The sequence below is a fragment of the Diadema setosum genome, chromosome 13 (assembly GCF_964275005.1).
Source record: "Diadema setosum chromosome 13, eeDiaSeto1, whole genome shotgun sequence".
Taxonomy (NCBI): Eukaryota; Metazoa; Echinodermata; class Echinoidea; order Diadematoida; family Diadematidae; genus Diadema; species Diadema setosum.
This window is the reverse complement of record NC_092697.1, coordinates 29638686-29657897: the sequence shown is the minus strand read 5'-3', so window position 1 is coordinate 29657897 and position 19212 is coordinate 29638686. Positions and strand designations below refer to the sequence as shown.

At 39.2% G+C, this 19212-nt stretch overlaps 1 protein-coding gene across 1 annotated transcript in view; it reads right to left on the bottom strand.

Moving 5' to 3' along the window:
* The window catches only part of LOC140236993 (dual specificity testis-specific protein kinase 2-like), a 123444-nt gene that overhangs the window by 21136 nt on the left and 83096 nt on the right, over positions 1 to 19212 (bottom strand). The window contains exons 5-6 of the mRNA XM_072316940.1: positions 3263 to 3412; positions 2397 to 2473 (exon numbers count right to left, since the gene is read on the bottom strand). Of these exons, the coding sequence (XP_072173041.1) occupies positions 2397 to 2473; positions 3263 to 3412 (227 nt within the window). The remainder of the gene's footprint in view (positions 1 to 2396; positions 2474 to 3262; positions 3413 to 19212) is intronic.

The window sequence follows — 19212 nt, the reverse complement described above, 5'->3', positions numbered from 1 at the left end:
TCCTTTGGTAATTTTATCTATTCACTGATGGGGTTTTAAAATGAGGTCTAGTACACATATCCTCTTTTGAGTGTGATGCTATTCATATGTGTACTTTTTGCTTGTTTTTGTTGCAGAATATTCACTTAACCATTAAACAATAGTCCTGAGTATTTTCTAATGCCTCCTGCAGAATCAGGAAGATATGGCAGCTCTACATCTGCAGTGCATTCCACAATTCTAACAAACCCTTTTAATAATTCATACTAGAAAGATTGCCAACAGAGAAAGTGTTTTCTATTAAGTCTTCCCAGAGTTTCCTCTGGCAGGTCTAGTATCAATGCAATGGTCGGAACCTATTGCACAATGCCGCAAGGAAACACATATAATGTTCAATGTATACATGTACCATGTATATACAATGCACATTGAAGAGATTGCTCATTAGACCTTGATATTTCTCCCACTGCAGATCAGCTGTAATAGGTATGAATAATGTTATATCCAGGATATGAGCAATGGTTCCGACCAAAATCCGCCAGGGTGGACTTCCCCAATAATCCTAAAATCACTCGACAAGCACGTAGCCCAGCCACAGAACATACTATTTAACAGAAGAATTACAGCTACCGCCACATAACACTCATCAGATAGAGAGAATATTAACAGTATTGAATTCAATGTATAATCATATCTCTGATATCACAACAAAACCCCATACCCCCTTCCTCCTCTTCCCCCTCCCCCTGGCGACTGGCTGGAATGTTCCCAAGGGAGTGAAGAGTGAGCAATGTCAGAGCTGGTTGGAGGTAATGTATCTACAGTAACCAGGGTAGGAAGAGGCTGTAAAGGACATTGAAATTCTTCAGAAGCCTGAAATTCACTATATATAAAAACCAGCCACTATTATTCTTATCAAAACATATCTATGGCAATTCTGAGCTCATGTTAAGAGACACACACACAATACTACTGTATGTCAACAGAAATGATAGGACTTAAAACACAAACACATCACCCCATCAGAAAGAATAGGATTTGCTAGAAAATTGGTAGAGGAATATATATCACACAAAGAGAGAACTACATGTATGCACTGAATGTGACTCATGCTTTGGATGTCAGCTGTTTGGACACAGATTGCACGTGGCAAGACAATCTAAATTTTGGCTTTTCAGAGAGAAAAAAAAATAGGATGTGGGACAATCCCCCCCCCCCCACAAACACACAGATAAAGAAAAGACAGTACTGAAGAACAATCGGCAAGAAAGGGTAATTCCCTGACGACTCAGTCATTGTCACCACTATCAACTAAATGACCATTTTGTGTCAGACCACAGGTACTAGCGCTCCCAACTACGAGATCAGTGACCTAAAAAAAAAGCTTGTTACAGCTTCAATTTTATGCCACTTCTCCCTTTTGTTCCGTTTCCTCTCTCCCCACCGAAATTGGGCTGTTTATTTTACACGCTAACCTGGTTTGGTTCATTCTATTCAATTGTTTCATCGACAAAATGGGAAATCTATTACAGCTGTAAGTTTAATAGCTCTCTTCATGTTCTGCGCGTGCACATTTTGATGGACACTTTTGAAATATTTGTACAATAAAAATTCATGACAAACTTACAGCTTCCTTCCTTTTTTTCCCCAGATATTCATCAGTAGTCACATCACTTCTGGTCACATGACATACTCATGAAATTCTCAAAATGGGTAGTCAAGATTAAAAAACATTGACTCAGTGACAGACTGAGTCACATAGTTTGCATGCTTGTATCATTTTTTCTCTGTTATTGTTTTTTTTTGGGCAACATCCTCGTATATTCCTGCATTGTGTTATGTTGTTAAAAAGTATGCATGCATTTGCATTACAGAGAGCCAAATACAGACAAATATCTGACTTTATAGATGTCTCAGTCTTTATTTGTAGTAATTTTTGATGTGCATACTCACAATATGACGATATTATGACAACAGAATGTTTGTAACATTGCAAGAATTTATGAGGAAGGCTGGGTGTCTGCGAAGGGTCTTATCAATTAAATTTCACTATTTTGATTTACAGTTGGTAGTCCCACATGATCATGCCTGTGTGTGCAGGTCCACTGACATATATCTATTAAAGTTGAACAAGAGAAGCTTTTCACTGTTACCATGAACAATGATATCACTGTCAATAGTTATAAAACAAGTAGCGGACCATTATCTGTCCACATGATCAACTTTGTAAGACTTCACTGACTGCATCTAACATCAGCTCAAATTGAAGTTATACTTCTGTATGTTTGAGATTGAGTGGCAGCGAGCATAACATGCAATACAGTTACTAGTGTACTGCATGCTTCAGGATAAAATTCGTTCATCTAGGCCCCTGCCCTGTTTATAGCGAGGTTTGATAAACATCCTTGACGTCTCACCGTGGAAACCGACAAGAAAGCCCCAAGTCGCAGATCACGGCTCGCCTGTCCAGACCGACCCTCTTGATCAGCACATTCTTTGAGACACAAAGAAATTAAAATTGAATACAGAAACTACACTTTAGACGACTATCTCAGCATTTCACATGAACTTGTAGTAATGCTTGAGGGATAAAGAAGAGTCATTGAACACATCAAAAATGACTTTCATTGTTATCAACACAATCCATCAATTACAACACCCCAGATATACAATGTATGTGCTCCATTCTTCCAAATTTAATTGAATTCCCAAACAAAGAGAAAGTAGACAACAACAAAGAAACAAACTAAAATTTGTTTCCTTTGATAAAGAATTAAATTGGTACAATGCATGTATAAAGCAATGCCATCTCAACACTGATTATTATTTTTTTTTGTTGAGAGAGAGAGTAAATGCTTAGTGCACAAACCTCCTGTTCTTGATACTTTATACATTTACATACTATACAGCATTTGATAACATCTAGATGGTTATAATGACATCATCATATTGATTGGTGCTGTACAACAGCTGCAACAACCATTATTTTACTCCAGTGATGACAATACATACCAGTAATAGTTAAAAATCAAAACTACACTAATTACAATGATTATTCATAGACACGAGTTAAAAAGAAAATCTATTCTCATACAGTAGAGCCCTTTTCTCATACAGCATGGGTCAATGCATTATGAACTACAGGTATATTTTACACTAAAAATACTATGACTTGAGCAGAATACTGTATCTAGCTATCCCACTTTGGTATGGAGACATTATATTTTGCTCTGTAACCAAGGCGATGTCAAAAGTCCTCTTCCGCCTCGCCCCCTATACTTACGGATGAGGTGAGATCCCGGTGCATGATACACTTCTTGTGCAGGTGAGCCATGGCGCCTGCGATGTCCGTCGCCAGGCTGATCCTCACGGGCCACGACAAGTAGACCTGGCTGTCACACAGCAACCCTGTCAACGTCCCTCCATTGATGTACTGCAAGAACAAAAATAGAGGAACAACTTCTTTTTTATTTTAATCTTTAATAATTGAAACATGAAGTTTTGTTTTCTTTGGCTTTCCTACATGGTTTTTACTCGGATGAGGTAACCTGGTACACTTTTGTACTTTGCAGTGAACACTGAACATACATTGCAAACCAAAGCATGACAACATGAATGAAGCAATGAAAAGGAATGAAACAAACACAATAATCAGATGATGTAGATAATTACACATACATTGTAGAAGATGATGCAGGATTAATGAATGAAAAATCTGTTCTTTTTCCACTTTTTAATCAAGCAAGACAGCAAGTTTTACATGGTATGGACACCGTACATTAAAATGAATCTCTGGCATATTTGGGTCTCGTAATTTGTTCTGCACAACTGTATTATTTCACTATTTTGATCTCATGTCAGCCAGACACATTTCTTGGAAGACCTTTTTGATGCATTCCAAGCAAATTCAAAATGGTGTGCGATGAATTTTGAGCCTTTCTTTTGTGAACTATGGTCTAGCTGCCCTTAAACCAGAATATCTTATTATGGCTGAGTCCCTTTCACATTAAGTCAGAACACTACACAACAGATGAGTCCCTTTTTAAATCTTGATATAAATAGTGTAATACTCCAGCAAAAATCCCATCAAAGTAACGACATCATCCATTCATACAGCAGATTCCATTTCTAACTGAAGACATTGTTACATCACTGGTTGACTACGCAAAGACCCAAAAAGGAAAACTCAATGAGAAAGCTCATATTGACAAAGACAGCTTTTCAGTCTGAGTGTACCAATGAAATGTAATCTCCATTAGTTAATCTCCAGACAGGGAAAGATAGGAAAAAAACTAAACACAAAGATACTCCCTGTCCATTGGAGTTCCCAGGAACAGTATAATGTCCATTGGACCGTGGTGAAGAAAAATAGTTCATACCACAATACAACATGCTTCTGGTCAGTGTTGCTGACCATTCATCACCCTTGGTTTTTGTCTTTTATACCTTTGATACCAGGAAAAAGAGTTCACAGGATGTCACTGCAAGCTATTTGCAAATTTACGACTCAGTCTTGATCTTCTACTACTTGGAAAAACATACCACGGATCCCTTTAAACTTTTAATGATTGTGTAGAGCTGTGGTTGAGTGAGACTCAAACTGCAGTTAAATCTCTTTTTATTTCAGTACCTATATGATGCAGTAAATCTTGCTTCAATATATGCAAAGCACATAAAAGCATACCTCAAAGCACATATGAAAACAGTAGTATGTTTCAATACAATCATTGTAGAATAACTAGGTTGTTTTTGCAAAACAACATTCTTTGGGAGCATTTACAGTGTTTGTAGCTGGTGCTATTTTGGTGGATGACATTTCTCCAGGTTGGTTTATTTGTTTTGTGTAATAGGAACTCTACAAATGTTCAGCCTTCGCATCTCCTCAAGATTACTCTTATTGGATGCAGCCACGCAGACGTCTACGCTTACTACAGTAGACATGAACTGTCATCATCACAAAGAATACTGTATACTGAGATCATTGATCCAATGTTGAAACACACCTATAATAGCCTGGGTCTGAATAAGGCACTTCAACGTACTTTAGGCATCAAACGCCATAAATTATTTGCACACTTCAGAAACACACACACAAAAGAGATGATTGGAGGAATCATGTATATGCATATACTGCAACATTTTAAGCCCTTGTCTGTGAATGTTGTAGACACTAGCAGTAGTTACGTTCAGACGGGAGCCCTTAACCTCGAAGTTTGGAAACTTCGAGGTTAGAGCTTGTAGTTAGGGACCGTGAAGACGCACTCGTAGTTAGCAAACCTCGAGGTTTGCTCGATGTTTCAAGCCACGAGAAATCTTATGGTTAGCGCTCTAACCATGAACCGCGGGGGGGGGGGGGGGGGGGGGGGGGGGGGGGGGGGGGTCCCCACTCGTAGTTAAGCACCGTGTGGACACAAAAAACACAACGAACTCAAAGTTAAGAGCAACCTCGCCGTAAACTCCAGCCCCCACAATTTCCCTCTGCTTCCGGGTCAACCTCCCAAACGTACACCACAAATACACTACACGTGAAAAACCTATGACGCACGACACAACAACATCATCTTTTCTTCCCATGCACTTGATCTCTGAAACCGAACACGTCAAACTTGCTACTGTCTTCTATATTCTTCTCCGATGCTAAAAAAATGTTTTCGACGAATATCTTCATAAAGGCATAAAGTCATTAGTGCAGTGCTATCTCTGCATACCATGACAAAGAAAAAGAGTACCTGTAAGCGAGTCTGACAGGGTTGGACTAAAGAGTAAATAGACGCCTTGTTAGCCGTGTGGGCTGAAACTTCCAGTTTTGTAGATTTAACATCGAGTGGGACCCACTCTAGTTACGGGGGGGGGGGGGGGGGCAGAAGCTTAATAACCTTGAGGTTTCGTAACCTCGAGGTTAAGATTCGTCGTGTGGACACACGTCGTAGTTAGGGGGCAAGAGCTAAACCTCGAGGTTTCCTAACCTCGAGGTTAGGGCCTGCCGTCTGAACGTAACTAGTGAGTTTTGTTTCATTTTATTTTGTCCTTCACTCTTTTGTTTTCGTTTGTTACAGTATCATTTCACACTCACTGACACTCCCAAAGTGGTTGGTTTAAAGGCCATTACAGCAATTAAATTAATTTCCTCCTCACTTAGCATGCCTTTTAATACCAGCAACTGGATATTTATCCCTTGCAAAACTTCCTTGTGCCAACATTTAATTGAATAGTAAATGGGGATGCACTTTGTCATCTACCTGGCAATATTCAATTCAATTTGATGTTGTCTACAGATGTTAATGAAAGAGGTTTGTGTTTTACAACTCAGGCACACACAGGAAGAAATATTAGTAGGTAATGAGTACAAGGATGATAATAGTGATGATAATGCTGATCATATATTTATCTGAATAGTCACTGATGGGAGAGAGCTCTCCCAGCGAAAGTGGTAGTAGTAGTAGTAGTAGTGGTAGTAGTGGTAGTAGTAGTAGTAGTAGTAGTAGTAGTAGTAGTAGTAGTAGTAGTAGTAGTAGTAGTAGTAGTAGTAGTAGTAGAGTCAACCTTGCCTATTAAGTCAAATCTATTTGGACTGAAGAAATAGCTTCGACTTAGAGAAAATTCGACTTAGAGAAAATTCGACTTATGAGAGGTTAAAATCAATAGAATATAAAGGGAAGAGGACTTGACAAGACCTTCGACTTAGGCGATTATTCGACTTATGCGAGGTCGACTGTAGTAGTAGTAGTAGTAATAGTAGTATTAGCAGCAGTAGTAGTAGCAGTAGTAGCAGCAGTAGCAGTAGCAGTTAATTTAGTTGTAGTAGTTGCAGTAAGTAGTAGTAGTAGTAGTAGTAGTAGTAATAGTAGCAGTAGTAGTAGCAGCAGGAGTAGTAGCACTAGCAGTAGTAGTAGTAGTAGTAGCAATAGTAGATGTAGTTGACACTGCAAATGATAGTCATTGTCATTATCACCGTCACCACAACTTGTACTATCCTCTGTAATTAAAGGTCACATGAAATTATGAAATCAACCATGATCAAATGAAGCATTCACAGGGATGCCAACATTGTAAACAGCATTGCAGTATGGTATGGGTTCAAAAGACATATTTTTGGTAGAGAAACTGTTATTTTTAACTTTCCTGCCATAGATATCTGTAGTCATACCATGTGAGAAAAACAATTTTTCTATGAAACCTGCAGTATTTTTAGGCACAGAAAGTGCAAGTAACTACAAGTTAAGCATTGAAAAAAATGTAACAGTTGGCACCTTAACATTCTGGGCCCCATTTCATAAAAGATGTTAGGATAGCAACCCTTGCTGGAATGGCAACTTCCCATGGCAACAGCCATTCAGGAGGCTGCATTCTTGGCATTGCCATAACAATTGCCATTCCAGCAAGAGTTGCTATCATATCAACTTTTTATGAAATGGGGCCCTAGAGACATCCCTCCCCCTGCCCTCACCCCCAAAGAGGAGAATAGAGTCACTGACGGTGAAACTGAAATTTAAAATCAAACACTGAGCTATTCCATGAGGAGAAAATTAATGTGAATGATGAAGAATTCCAGCAGTACATTGAGATTCGTCCGCTGCATAGGTTCCAACACGTGAAGTGTTTGTCGAACGTCGGGCATGCGCCGCGCTCATATCGAGCGTGGCATTGACGGTAATCGCGCTGCCGCCAAAAATAGCCGCGAAGGTCTCTGAAGGAGATTGGCGGAGAACGCCACGATGAGGGCCGACCCAATCACTCTTGACGGTGATGTGATGTCGGGGGCGGAAAAACATCTTGTTGATCAGGAGGGTTCTTCCCTTCTTGAGTCTTGTCCCAAAGGGGATGCTACAGCCTCCTACTTACTGTGAAATCAAGAGTGGATATTATGCGCAAGGCTGCTCATGCATGTAGCACTAAATATAGCACAGGTGCCCCATGAAAGTATCTATCACCATCCAAGATTCCTAGCCATAAAGTTATGGGTTTTAGGGACTCTTTTCCTAATATATAACCTTTACTTTCAAATCACTATCCGGTGGTGATCTATGAAGCCCATTTTACAGTGTGACGCTTTCACATCCATCAGCAATATGATTAGGCCTACATGTACAAGTACATGCAAGGTCAAAAGGTCTTGAGAGGTTTTGACCAAAAAAATATCCAATTACAGAAGGAGTTACATATTTCAAAAACATGTTTTTCAGATCGTATTTATACAAGAATCTTGACATTATCAATAGTTATACGCAAGAACTTTAGCAAATTTTCATAACTTTTGTAAATGATATGTACCACTCTCTGTATGAGGGGATTTAATGTGAAATCGTGCAATGAAATTTCTCTTGAAATGAATCAATATTTTTACCACAGACATTACTTGTAATCCATCTAATAGCATGTGACACTATATATGATTTATTCCCTCGTAGAATTTTGGCCGTCTTGTTCAATTCATTTCATCTTCCGTTTTCTCCCTTCCTCTTTCATCTCTACGATAAAAGAGAAAAAAAAAACAAAAACAAAATATCTGTACTCAGCTGGCTTTCCATTGGCTCAATTTGATAATCTCATTTATTTGCAAGTTATCAAGTCTTGCAAAAAAAGATTGTAACAAATCCCCCACAGGCAATTAAACCTGTGTGTACTTCCTATCAGGGCACTAACCTCTCTCCCAACCTGTGTTTCTTTGAAACCACCTTGTTAGTGACTCATACACGGTTAGCCGAGAGACTCGACATCAGAATGATGTACTGGTATCTACGATGCAGACAATATCCCTGGTAATAAGATTCTGTCACTGAGGGAAAAAAAATGCCTCGCATATATTTTAATAATAAATGGCTCAATTTGCTTGGAGTGGGCTCAGGACGGTGGGTCAGTCTTTGAAGAACAGTCCAGCGTCTGCTTTTTTTCTGTGCGACAACAAAGGCCCATCTCTGGTTATTGGACTTTGATTGGGGCTTGGAGGGAGGGAAATTGAAAAATATCTTCGGGAACCAACAATGAAATCTATTCTGCTCTGGAAAAGTAGTTTCATTGACACATTTCTGGGCCATTGCTACTTCCTTGCTCAATTCTCTATTCTCGTGAAAATGGTTATCATGGAATGGCATCACATCTTCTAAAAATAATCTATGATGTCACTATCAAATCATCAGCAAATCTAGTCAGTGTTGCACAACTTTTTTTTTGTTTTCCTTTATGTGTGCTGGGTTCATACAGACAGAACTTATCCCCTTCCCCCCCCCCCCCAAGAAAAAAAAAAAACACAAACAAACAAACAAACCCTGAACAAAGATGTGTGAGGATAACATCAGAAAATTAATCAAAGGCTAATAGATTTGCTTCTATCCTTTAATCATTTCTTTGAATGTCTGTCTGTCTGTCTCTCCATCCTCTTTTTTACCTACTCGTCTTCTAATTCTTACCTATGAAAGTGCTCATCTGTCTTTATATTCCCCTTCAAATTTTCTCATTGAGTAATCTATTTCTTTATCTTGCTCTCATTTTTTTAAATTTATCTATCCATTTAATCTGATAAAGTTCTTTTAAAGTAAATGTGACTATCCATTCAACCCTAGAATTTTTCTATCAAATAATTTTTTTTGCATGTATGAACTGCCTAACTGATTACCTATCTATTGAAAAAAAAAATCCTTTGAATCATATGAAATCAATAGGCATTCTATAGGCCTACCGCTTCCTTTATGTTATACCTTTTCAGTGAACAGGCAAAACTATGCAGAAATCCTCACCAAACATCAGCAATCACCTTCAATCCATCAACTATCACTGGCTAATATTTGATTATGCCACAGCAACTAAGTGGCTCTCTTTTTTTCCTCTCTTTTTTGTTGTTGTATAGGTATTACATCAGATAAGTTTGACCTCGATTCATCATTCTCGACAGCAAACTATCATCACAGCAAACAAGAGAAGGGTAGACTTTGGGATTAAGGCCGTTTTCATTCGGGCCGAGAAAGGTAATTGCTGAATTACAATTACGATTACGATTACAATTACGATTCGAACTGTTTGTAAGAACACGAGACTAAGGAAGGCTTTCTGGATTATGCACTCTCGGTATGTGTGAAAACAGCTCTGTTCATAGCCCAGCCCCCTTTTTTCCCTCCTTTTCTACCGCTACAAAAATGTATAGGGGTGCAAATACACCTGTGGGTATCACAGACAGACACTGCGTTCACATTGTCCCCCGCGCCGCGGGGAAAGTCCCGAGCTGTGGGACTTTCTCCTCCAAAACCATAATGTGAACGCTCGCTGGGACTTGTCCCCTCGTCCCCGCGAATCAAGTCGGGTACGGGGACAAGATTTGGAGGGGAGAGTGACCTTGGGGCGAAATTGATAGCGTCCAGCTGTGGTCATCAAATGTGCGCATGCGCTATGCCTGGCAGAGCTCGCCCCAAGCCCTAATTGCCCCCACAGCTCGGGGACAGATGATACCAATGTGAACGGTCAGTCGTAAAAAAGATAAGATCTCTTGAGGCTGTCCCCGCGGCGCGGGGGACAATGTGAACGCGGGGTGTGAGAGAGAGAGAGAGATGGGGGGGGGGGGGTGTAGGGAGACAGGATCTGCCCACAGGGATGATTATTTTGTCAGTGTGTGCATATTGACCTCAGATGAGGTCGATCCTCTGGAGGTCAAGTGGATAGATCCTGACACCTTGCTAAGTGGTCACCTCTCCAAATCACTGGGGCCAACAACAATTGAATTGGAAGACTTGCTTCCATCCAGAAGAGGGCAATGATATCACACCCACCATGGTTATATTCTGGAAAAATCTATGGTGGTACAAGAGGTGCCATACTCTACATGATGAAAATTAATCTGTGTGAGATGAAATGAGGAGAGCAAGATGACCTGACAAAGAATCACCTACATTGCTATGTGACGTTATACCCCAGCTCTGTTTGCAAACTACTGTATCTTGTTAAATACCTTATATTTCTCTGAAGTTTCCTTTCAACTCTTTCTGTGCCACAAACTTTGGACAGTGTGTACAATGCTATGGGGTTTCCTGTGCCACTGGGCACTTAAAGGCATACAAAGGGTTAATCAATTTCACTCAAAGTGAAGATCTTTTATCATTATTTTTTTTTTCTGCATGTCTGAGACCGTGGCACAGCATGACACGGTAATGGACAACCCGAGTACACATTCAGTAATTTATGGCATCATGTTCTATCATTACACAAAGATTAATTGATGACAGTTGTCGACATTGTACCTTGCTATTAAGTTTTATTAATACCACTAGCATAAGTTCATAGTTTTGTACCCAAGTGAAACACCAACCACAATGCCATAAATGAAACTAGAAACATAATGTACACACCATGCGAAATACCTTGATTGCCAGGAGTGACTGCATTGCATGGTAACATACCATCTGCTCTGCTTGAGGCCTTTCACACCTTGCATGAAGCAGTTAAGGCTGCGTTCATGCGAGACTAGAATTGCGTTTCTAAACACGTTTAGTCGCTAAACGTGTTTAGTTGCGTTGCGTTCATGCGATTTTTCCATTTAAACGCGTTTCAAAACGCCGATCTGAAACGCGGAAAAAAGGGCGTTTTGAATCATGATTCTGCCAGAATCACGATCGCAGAAACCGCATGAACGCAACCGTGATTTCAATCATGATTCTATGACGTCATTGTGCGCTGTGCGCATGCGTGTCTCATGGGTTATCCCATGCACAGCTTCTAGTTCTGTTCGCGCGCTTATGTACGTCTTATGAATCGTGTTTTGGTACCATACTTGCACTTGTTTGTTTACATCAACTCCATACACCGATTCTATGCTAGTATCTAACGTTAACTGTTTAATATAATAATACATGTAATTACTCTCCGATTGAGTTGATAAAAGTAATAGTTGCAGCGCTGTGTCTACCAAGGGAAACAATTGGAGAGACGAAGAATTAGGAATTCCTCGATCTGTGTGCAGAGCCTGAATGCCACTTATCGGAAAGTATTCACCGAAATAAAAACGTAAAGGCCTGTACAGAAGGTCTGGCTCGAGTTGCAGAGACAAGGTCAAACTGCGCAGTGCGCTGCGCAATGGCAAAGGATGAGCAGAGCCAGAATCAGCGTTGCGAAAGCCCGCATGAACGCTCTTCCGCTGTGTCACAAATGTACACACAAGTAGTTATGTACATGTATCAAGGCTGTATGCATGGTTGTTTAATGTGTATGTACACAGGTGGACCAGAATAATGGAGAACGTTCCATATGATATAGATATAGTACATACAGGCTGACCAGATCAGTGGAGAATTTTCTATGTGGTATACAATGTAGCTACAGTACATGTATGCATGTGACAGGAAATACATTATAGCTCATTCAATCTAGAATGATTTCACCCATTCCAGAAAATTCTAGGAAGTGCTGGCTGAGTGAGGCACTGCCCTTGTAGCCCAATGTGATTGGTAGTTAATTTTGGCAATGATGTTATGCACATATTAGGCAGTGAGTCATCCAGGATTCCTGGAATTTGGACTTGCTAGTATGTTCAGGTATGTGGCCCCAGGTTGGAGAAAATTACAGAATGTACTAGAAAGGGGTGAATGAATATATAAGCCGGAGAAATTCTGAGGTAGGCAGAGTACCCAACACCTCTGCTCTGAGAGTTACGTCACTTCTGGCTCTGAAGCGACTTGTTATAGTCAGTCCTGTGTTACCTGCTGACCTGCTATACAAACTGTGTTTGTGGAGATAAGGCCTGGGAGACATTTTGCCTGCAGAGAATTAATTTGCCTACATTGGAGATAGACTCCATATTTTAGTGTCAACGGACATTATTACAATGTACGGCAAAGCTGTGACGGGCTGGATTCCTTGCTGGACATTATAAAGTGAATCATTATTCAACGCCGCAACTGGACGTGGTCGTCATAACGTTTGGATTCTACACGTTTTGCTGTGGACATCTATCGTGGATTTTACCCCGGATTTATACTGTGGATTAATGCAACCTGTGCCTTTGGAGTTACGTCGGAGGAATCATTCATCGGTGCGTCAAGGATCATTCATCGGTGCATCGAACATCGTATCTGAACATTTTCAAAGAACTACGTGATAACATAATATGTAAGTGATTCTATTGCCGATTTGTAATTGTTTCTATTGATCATTATTGTACTGATGTGAAAACCGATTACGAGTCTGTACCCACAATATCACTGTTAATAAACCGCCTGAACATTAGTTGATGGTTTCTTTTGTGCGATCATTCTCAGGGTGATTTTGGTCGTAACAGCTGAGACCGTGATTTGAAACGCCGTTTTGAATCATGATTCATGTTTGTGATTCTGGCTACGAAATTCGCATGAACGCGGCCTAAGAACACCCAGAAAATATGAAGAACCAAAACCTCCTAGCTTTGTACTACATGTATGAAGTTCAAACATACTCGACATCTCAAAATTAATAAACTTTCATCACTCAGAGCTTTATTTATGTCCCGACTAGCTTTCCTTTGCAGTGAGAGTGGAAAATAAATGATGGTTGCATTCAACTGGTTTTGTGTCAACAGTCATGTTTGAAGAATGATCTTGTGTAGACCAGGGGCCCATTTCATCAAAGTCATTTGAAAGGCTTTTCGCTCATAAGATACGTTTATGACAGACTTCATGAAATGGATTTTACTTCTCTTTGAAAGTCTCTCATAGCTACGCATGAACGACTGGCAATTCTGAGATTTATGTAAAGACTTTTATGGGATTACCTCATAAAACCGACCTCTGGTGACCAGAATGACTCAGTCTGTTAGGTAATGCTTGAAAAAGCATTTATTTCATATTATTTTATTTTAAATCTATTACCAAACTTTTTCAATTAATATTGCTCAACATCAGGCTTGCTGTCAGGTGGATGTGCTGGCAAGCACCATTTATAAGCCAAAGGTTGCAACATGTAACTACAATAATGAATAATCATTGTATCACAAATGCTATATCTCATTGAATTTAAAGTCCAACATTCTTGTTGATACAAATGACCTTTTTCTGCTCATATGCAAATTGAAACTCTGAATGGGCTGATTTTGGACGAATTAACTTTTCTCGTTGTAGAAATAAATTATCTAAAGAACTACAGGAAGCAAAATCATGCAATCTCCATGTAGCGTATCTTCATGTCGGTGTATTTAATAAAATACAGACAGCTTTCACCTAGGATATAAATTGCAATGGGTATCAAACCTTCATACTTGGATTAAGAATTTCTGCATAATAAAAAAGTGTGAAGGTCTAATGTGTTGCCTGGTGGATCCCTGCATGCCATGTAGGCCTACATGTATCAATTATGTGGTAGCTGGATAAAACCACATTTAATGGGGCAAAAGGTAACAATAAGGATATGGAAGATTAAATTTAATAGTACTTATAAACTGGGTCACATCACTCCTGGTTGGATAAGAATCCGCCACACCCGTTCATTGATCCTTTAAAAAAAAAAAAAAAAAAACTGATTCAAAGGCCTTAACTTGCTCATTACCGATGGCAACCTATCAGTGTGAAATTGTGTCCATGGCATATTGAAATGGCAGACCTGGGAGAGTAAAAGCTCAATTTCAGAGTTCTTGCAGTTCCTCGCTACCAGCACACCATAAATCAGAGTGGTCTTCGGTTTACGGAAGGAGAGTGAAGCAAATAAAGTATAGTGTTTCACATCCTATAACATTGGTGGAACTAAGCCCGGTCCATCCAACATTTATAATCGCTGTTGTTCTTGTTGCATTTAAAGTGACACACAATTATATGCTTAAAGGGAAGATAAACCCCAAGAGCAATGTGGATTGAGTGAAAGCAACAACATTAGTAGAACACATCAGTGAAAGTTTGAAGAAAATCGGACAATCGATGCAAAAGTTATGCATTTTTAAAGTTTTGATGTTGGAACCGCTGGATGAGGAGACTACTAGAGGTAATGACGTATGAGTGGACAACAATACCAAGAAAATATAAAGAAAATTCTGCAAAAATCCATTTTTCATGAAAATTACAAATTCCATCAACTTGATGTTGACATATGTTAAGGGTAGCAATTATTCCCCCTGCTTTCTGAAAGCGGTTGGTCCATTGCTCTTTCATAATTCTAGAAAAGTGAATTTTTGTTGAATCTCCTTTATATTTTCTTTGTATTGTTGTCCACTCATACGTCATATCCTCTAGTAGTCTCCTCCTCCAGCGGTTCCAACACCAAAACTTTAAAAATTCATAACTTTTGCATCGATTGTCCGATTTTCCTCAAACTTTCACTGATGTGTTCTACTAATGTTGCTCCTTTCACTCAATCCACATTGTTCTTTGGGTTTACCTTCCCTTTAAGTTGACTCTTATCATATAGATCTCATCCAAACCAACAACAGCATAAGGTTTATTACAACTGGATATTAATTTCTTGCTTGCAATTCATGGACTTCCATCTCCTCGTCAATCAAGAGTTTTTGTCTTCAACCAGTTTTGAGAGACAGCTTGCACTTTGTGCCATTCAAGTTTGATTGACAATACCTCTCACGTTTTATAGAAAAATGCAACAAGGATAGTAACAACAGCAAAATGTACTTTCATTTCCAGCTTTCTGTTGAATACTTTAACGAAGTCAAAACACATTGGGGTCTGCTACTACACTTTATACACAGCCACAATATCATGCAACCCCCTAAAGTGATTATTCATACTGCATGCTCACAAATTGTAGTCTTCTTTCTTTGTGACTGCAATGTTACAGTTTATCATACAGCTGTATTTCACACATACCAGTAGATCATTTGTATTAGTTTGTTCAAATTTCCCCAACTTTACTGACACGCTCTTTCTAATCATTCTGTGCTCATTGAATCCACAAATGTTTGTTTTGGATGTAAATTCCCTTTGCAACATTTTCAATTTTGAATGTACAATGCCCCCTTTGGTGATCGAAAAAAAAAAAAATGAAACAAAAAGACATTTCATGACTCGCGCTGAAATTATGGTATGGAGGAAAGGTAACATTGCACCATCAAACTGATATGTTTACATCGTTGAAAGTGAAATTGCATCTTTCATCTTCATTACATTTTCTCCAAATTAAAATAGCATGTTTCTAAAACCCAAACATATTATAGATGGGAGTTGCACGCACTTTGCTAGAAAATTTGTATCACAATCTGACACTAGTATTGGTTTCATTTCCGTCATTTTTTTTTCTCCTTCTCACGCTGTTTAACTTTTGTAAATGCTTTGAAAACAAGCCCTGTCTCTCATATTGCAAAGTCCTCTCAATAGAAGATATGAATTCCTCATAAACAAGACAATTTGTTAAAATTGTAAGTGCTCTGTTGGAAGCAATTAAATACATGTAGCATGCGCCTTTTAAACCCATGCTACATGTATACAAGAGTCAGAAATCCCCATCCAGGAACTGTACATTGTACAGGCCCCATGATCTTTGCGTGAAAAGGGTTAAGTCATGCCCACATAATTTGCTAGACAGCAAGCCATACCCCGACACAACTTGCAGTCTTGATTTATTGAAATCATACAACACCCAGTATGCATGACACAGCTATACTTTATCTCTAATGATGGTTCAAGTGATTGAATCATGATCTCAAATGAGGCAGAATTGGGTTTTAATTACAGGGGCTTTGCACTGAATTAAAGTGAAATTCCACTTCATGTTCAAGGCAACTTGTATGCGGAGAACACACAAAACAGTACAGAATATAATTTTTCTTCAACTTGGATATTAACCTGTTGAGGACGAGTCCCGAGTATACTCAGGCAAGCGTCTATGGGAAATGCATGTTGTAGCAAAATCAAACCGTCCTCAACTGGTTTAAAGAATGAGATGTGAAATTGTTAAATGTACTGTGTTTTCACAAAGTGGTGATAAACATTCTTTTTTTTTGTGTAACTTGCAAATCACAGACGTTTTATACATTGTATTGTAAAGCAGTTGCACATTAAGTAGTGACGGAATATGGACTCTAAATTCACAGCATGGCAGAGTACAAGGTAAAAGACTGCAATTATTCTTTCAATAATAATTCCAATAACTCATCAACTGTAACTCTCTTCCCCTGGCCAAAGTCATAACTGCTAAATTGTTACAAATATGGAAGAATTTGAATTGAACAAAATATCTTTATCTTGAAATCAAGCCAAAAATATTGACAAAATCAACTACGAACTTCACTGAAAAAAAAAAAAAATGGGCCTTGTTCATATATTGTGATAAGTTTTTGCATTTTGCCTTGTCCATAAATTGTGAAATATGTTACCAAGTTATACAAATTTCTCATTTTTTTTTCAATGTATTTAAAGCTATTTTGACAGTTTAACAGCCATCCCAAGTTCATGCTTACTCATATTTCCCACTTCAAGGTGTCCCATGAATAATTCACATCCTACATTTTTTTTTTATTGGTTGGTTTGTTTTTTAATGACTTACCATGGAAGACTACAATAGGTTATCAACCCTACATCCGTGTAATCCTAACCCAGTGTATCCCTCCAATCCAGCCCTATATATTTGACATTGACCATCCCACCACTAACCTCCAATCAAGGTCTTCAAAAATGGGACATGCAAATATTCACAAGACAAGGAAAAAACAACAACAGCAACGATACTGCCTGCAACTCTTTCTAGTCTCTGGAGAGACAAGGAACCTCGACATTGGCCTTGATCGGAGACTAACCAAACCCCGGGGGGGGGGGGGGGGGGGGGGGTAGGGGGATAGGTGGGTAGAGATAGTATTCCTCATCTTTCTATGTTTCTTCTCTCAGCTTCTATGATTATTTCATTTCATTCCTTTTACATCGAGGCTCTGGGGAAGTTGTCACATCCTTGTCCAAGTGTCAATGACCTTCTTTCTCATCCTGATCTTTGCTAAAGAAGATTTTTTTCCTTTGCCCCCCCCCCCCCCCTTAACACCCTCATGACAAATTGCTGACAATTCATCACAATCACAATTGCTTCTTTCACCGCTTTGCCAAATCGGCCATAAAAGTCCCAGTTGTCTGCTACTTGCTTGCACAGTGGCTATTAGTACTGGTGACCGATTCTTCTTTGTGTGTTTGTGTTTGTGTGCATGTGTTTGTTTGAGTGTGTGTGGGTGTTTGTGTGTGTGTGTGTGTGTGTGTGTGCATGTGTGTGAATGTGTGCTTGTGTATGTTAAGTTTACGAACTTTGGCCACGACAATCTAGCACCAAGTATTTTTTGTCCAAGTCATTCACATATTGAAATGAGTCTAGAGGGAGACCTTTTCTCTTTCTTATTTATTTTTTTTTTTTTACTGCATTTAACCCAGTGCATGCGGGATTAAATACTTCCTAAAAATTAATGAATGTACCATTTGGTTCCTGCAAGCAGTCCGGTTAATTCATCTTGCCCTGATGATTTCAGATGTTTCTTTGTGCTCGTGAATGCCAATGAGTTTGAACTCAAATTTCATTTGTTATTTTGCAAAAGAGGTTCTTTAAAACATTACTGTTCAAGTCTGTTCTACAACTAGAAAAAGGGAAGCACCTGTGGTTGAGACCTCTTTATCACAGAACAGGGAGCACTTTCATTTGAAAAATATCTTCTTAAAAAAAAATAAATACAACATTTACTGTAAAACCAGAAATTTTCTTGTGTATTTCAGTTTGTGAATTTTGGAAGATTGATAAAGTTAAAATGCGCACAAAAGTTCTTGTTCACACCATATGCATCGAATGCCAGCTGCAATTTACGAAAATGTCATGCCGCAAAACAAGGAGGTTGGCTCCAATTCTCGAAATTTCATACTGCGAATACATCTTGCTTTACAGTAGTGTTGACTGTTACCCCTTTCAGGTAATCGTGGATGCGGATAATAGGAGGACAAGTCGTAAAATTTCGATTACATGAACGGGAGAGGACTAGAAAAGTGCGCATTATTTTTATGCTGCTATTATGCGCATAATTGCAGCATGAGGATCAGATCGAGAATACATGAACGCGTTTTACGACTTATCCGCACTAACATTCCACAGTTCGGTCAAAGGTCACTCGATTTCCCGCACACCGCTGATTGCTGAGCTTGAGCGCGCGAGAGGTGTGCATACACGTGAGGATATTCACCGGAAACATTACGTCATTATAGAGGCGTGCGCAGTAACCATGACAAATAACTCGCACAAATAACTCGCACCATTATATGAACGGGTGCTCGTAAAAGTAGTGCGCACTTCATGGGATATATGAACGCGATTTTGACTACT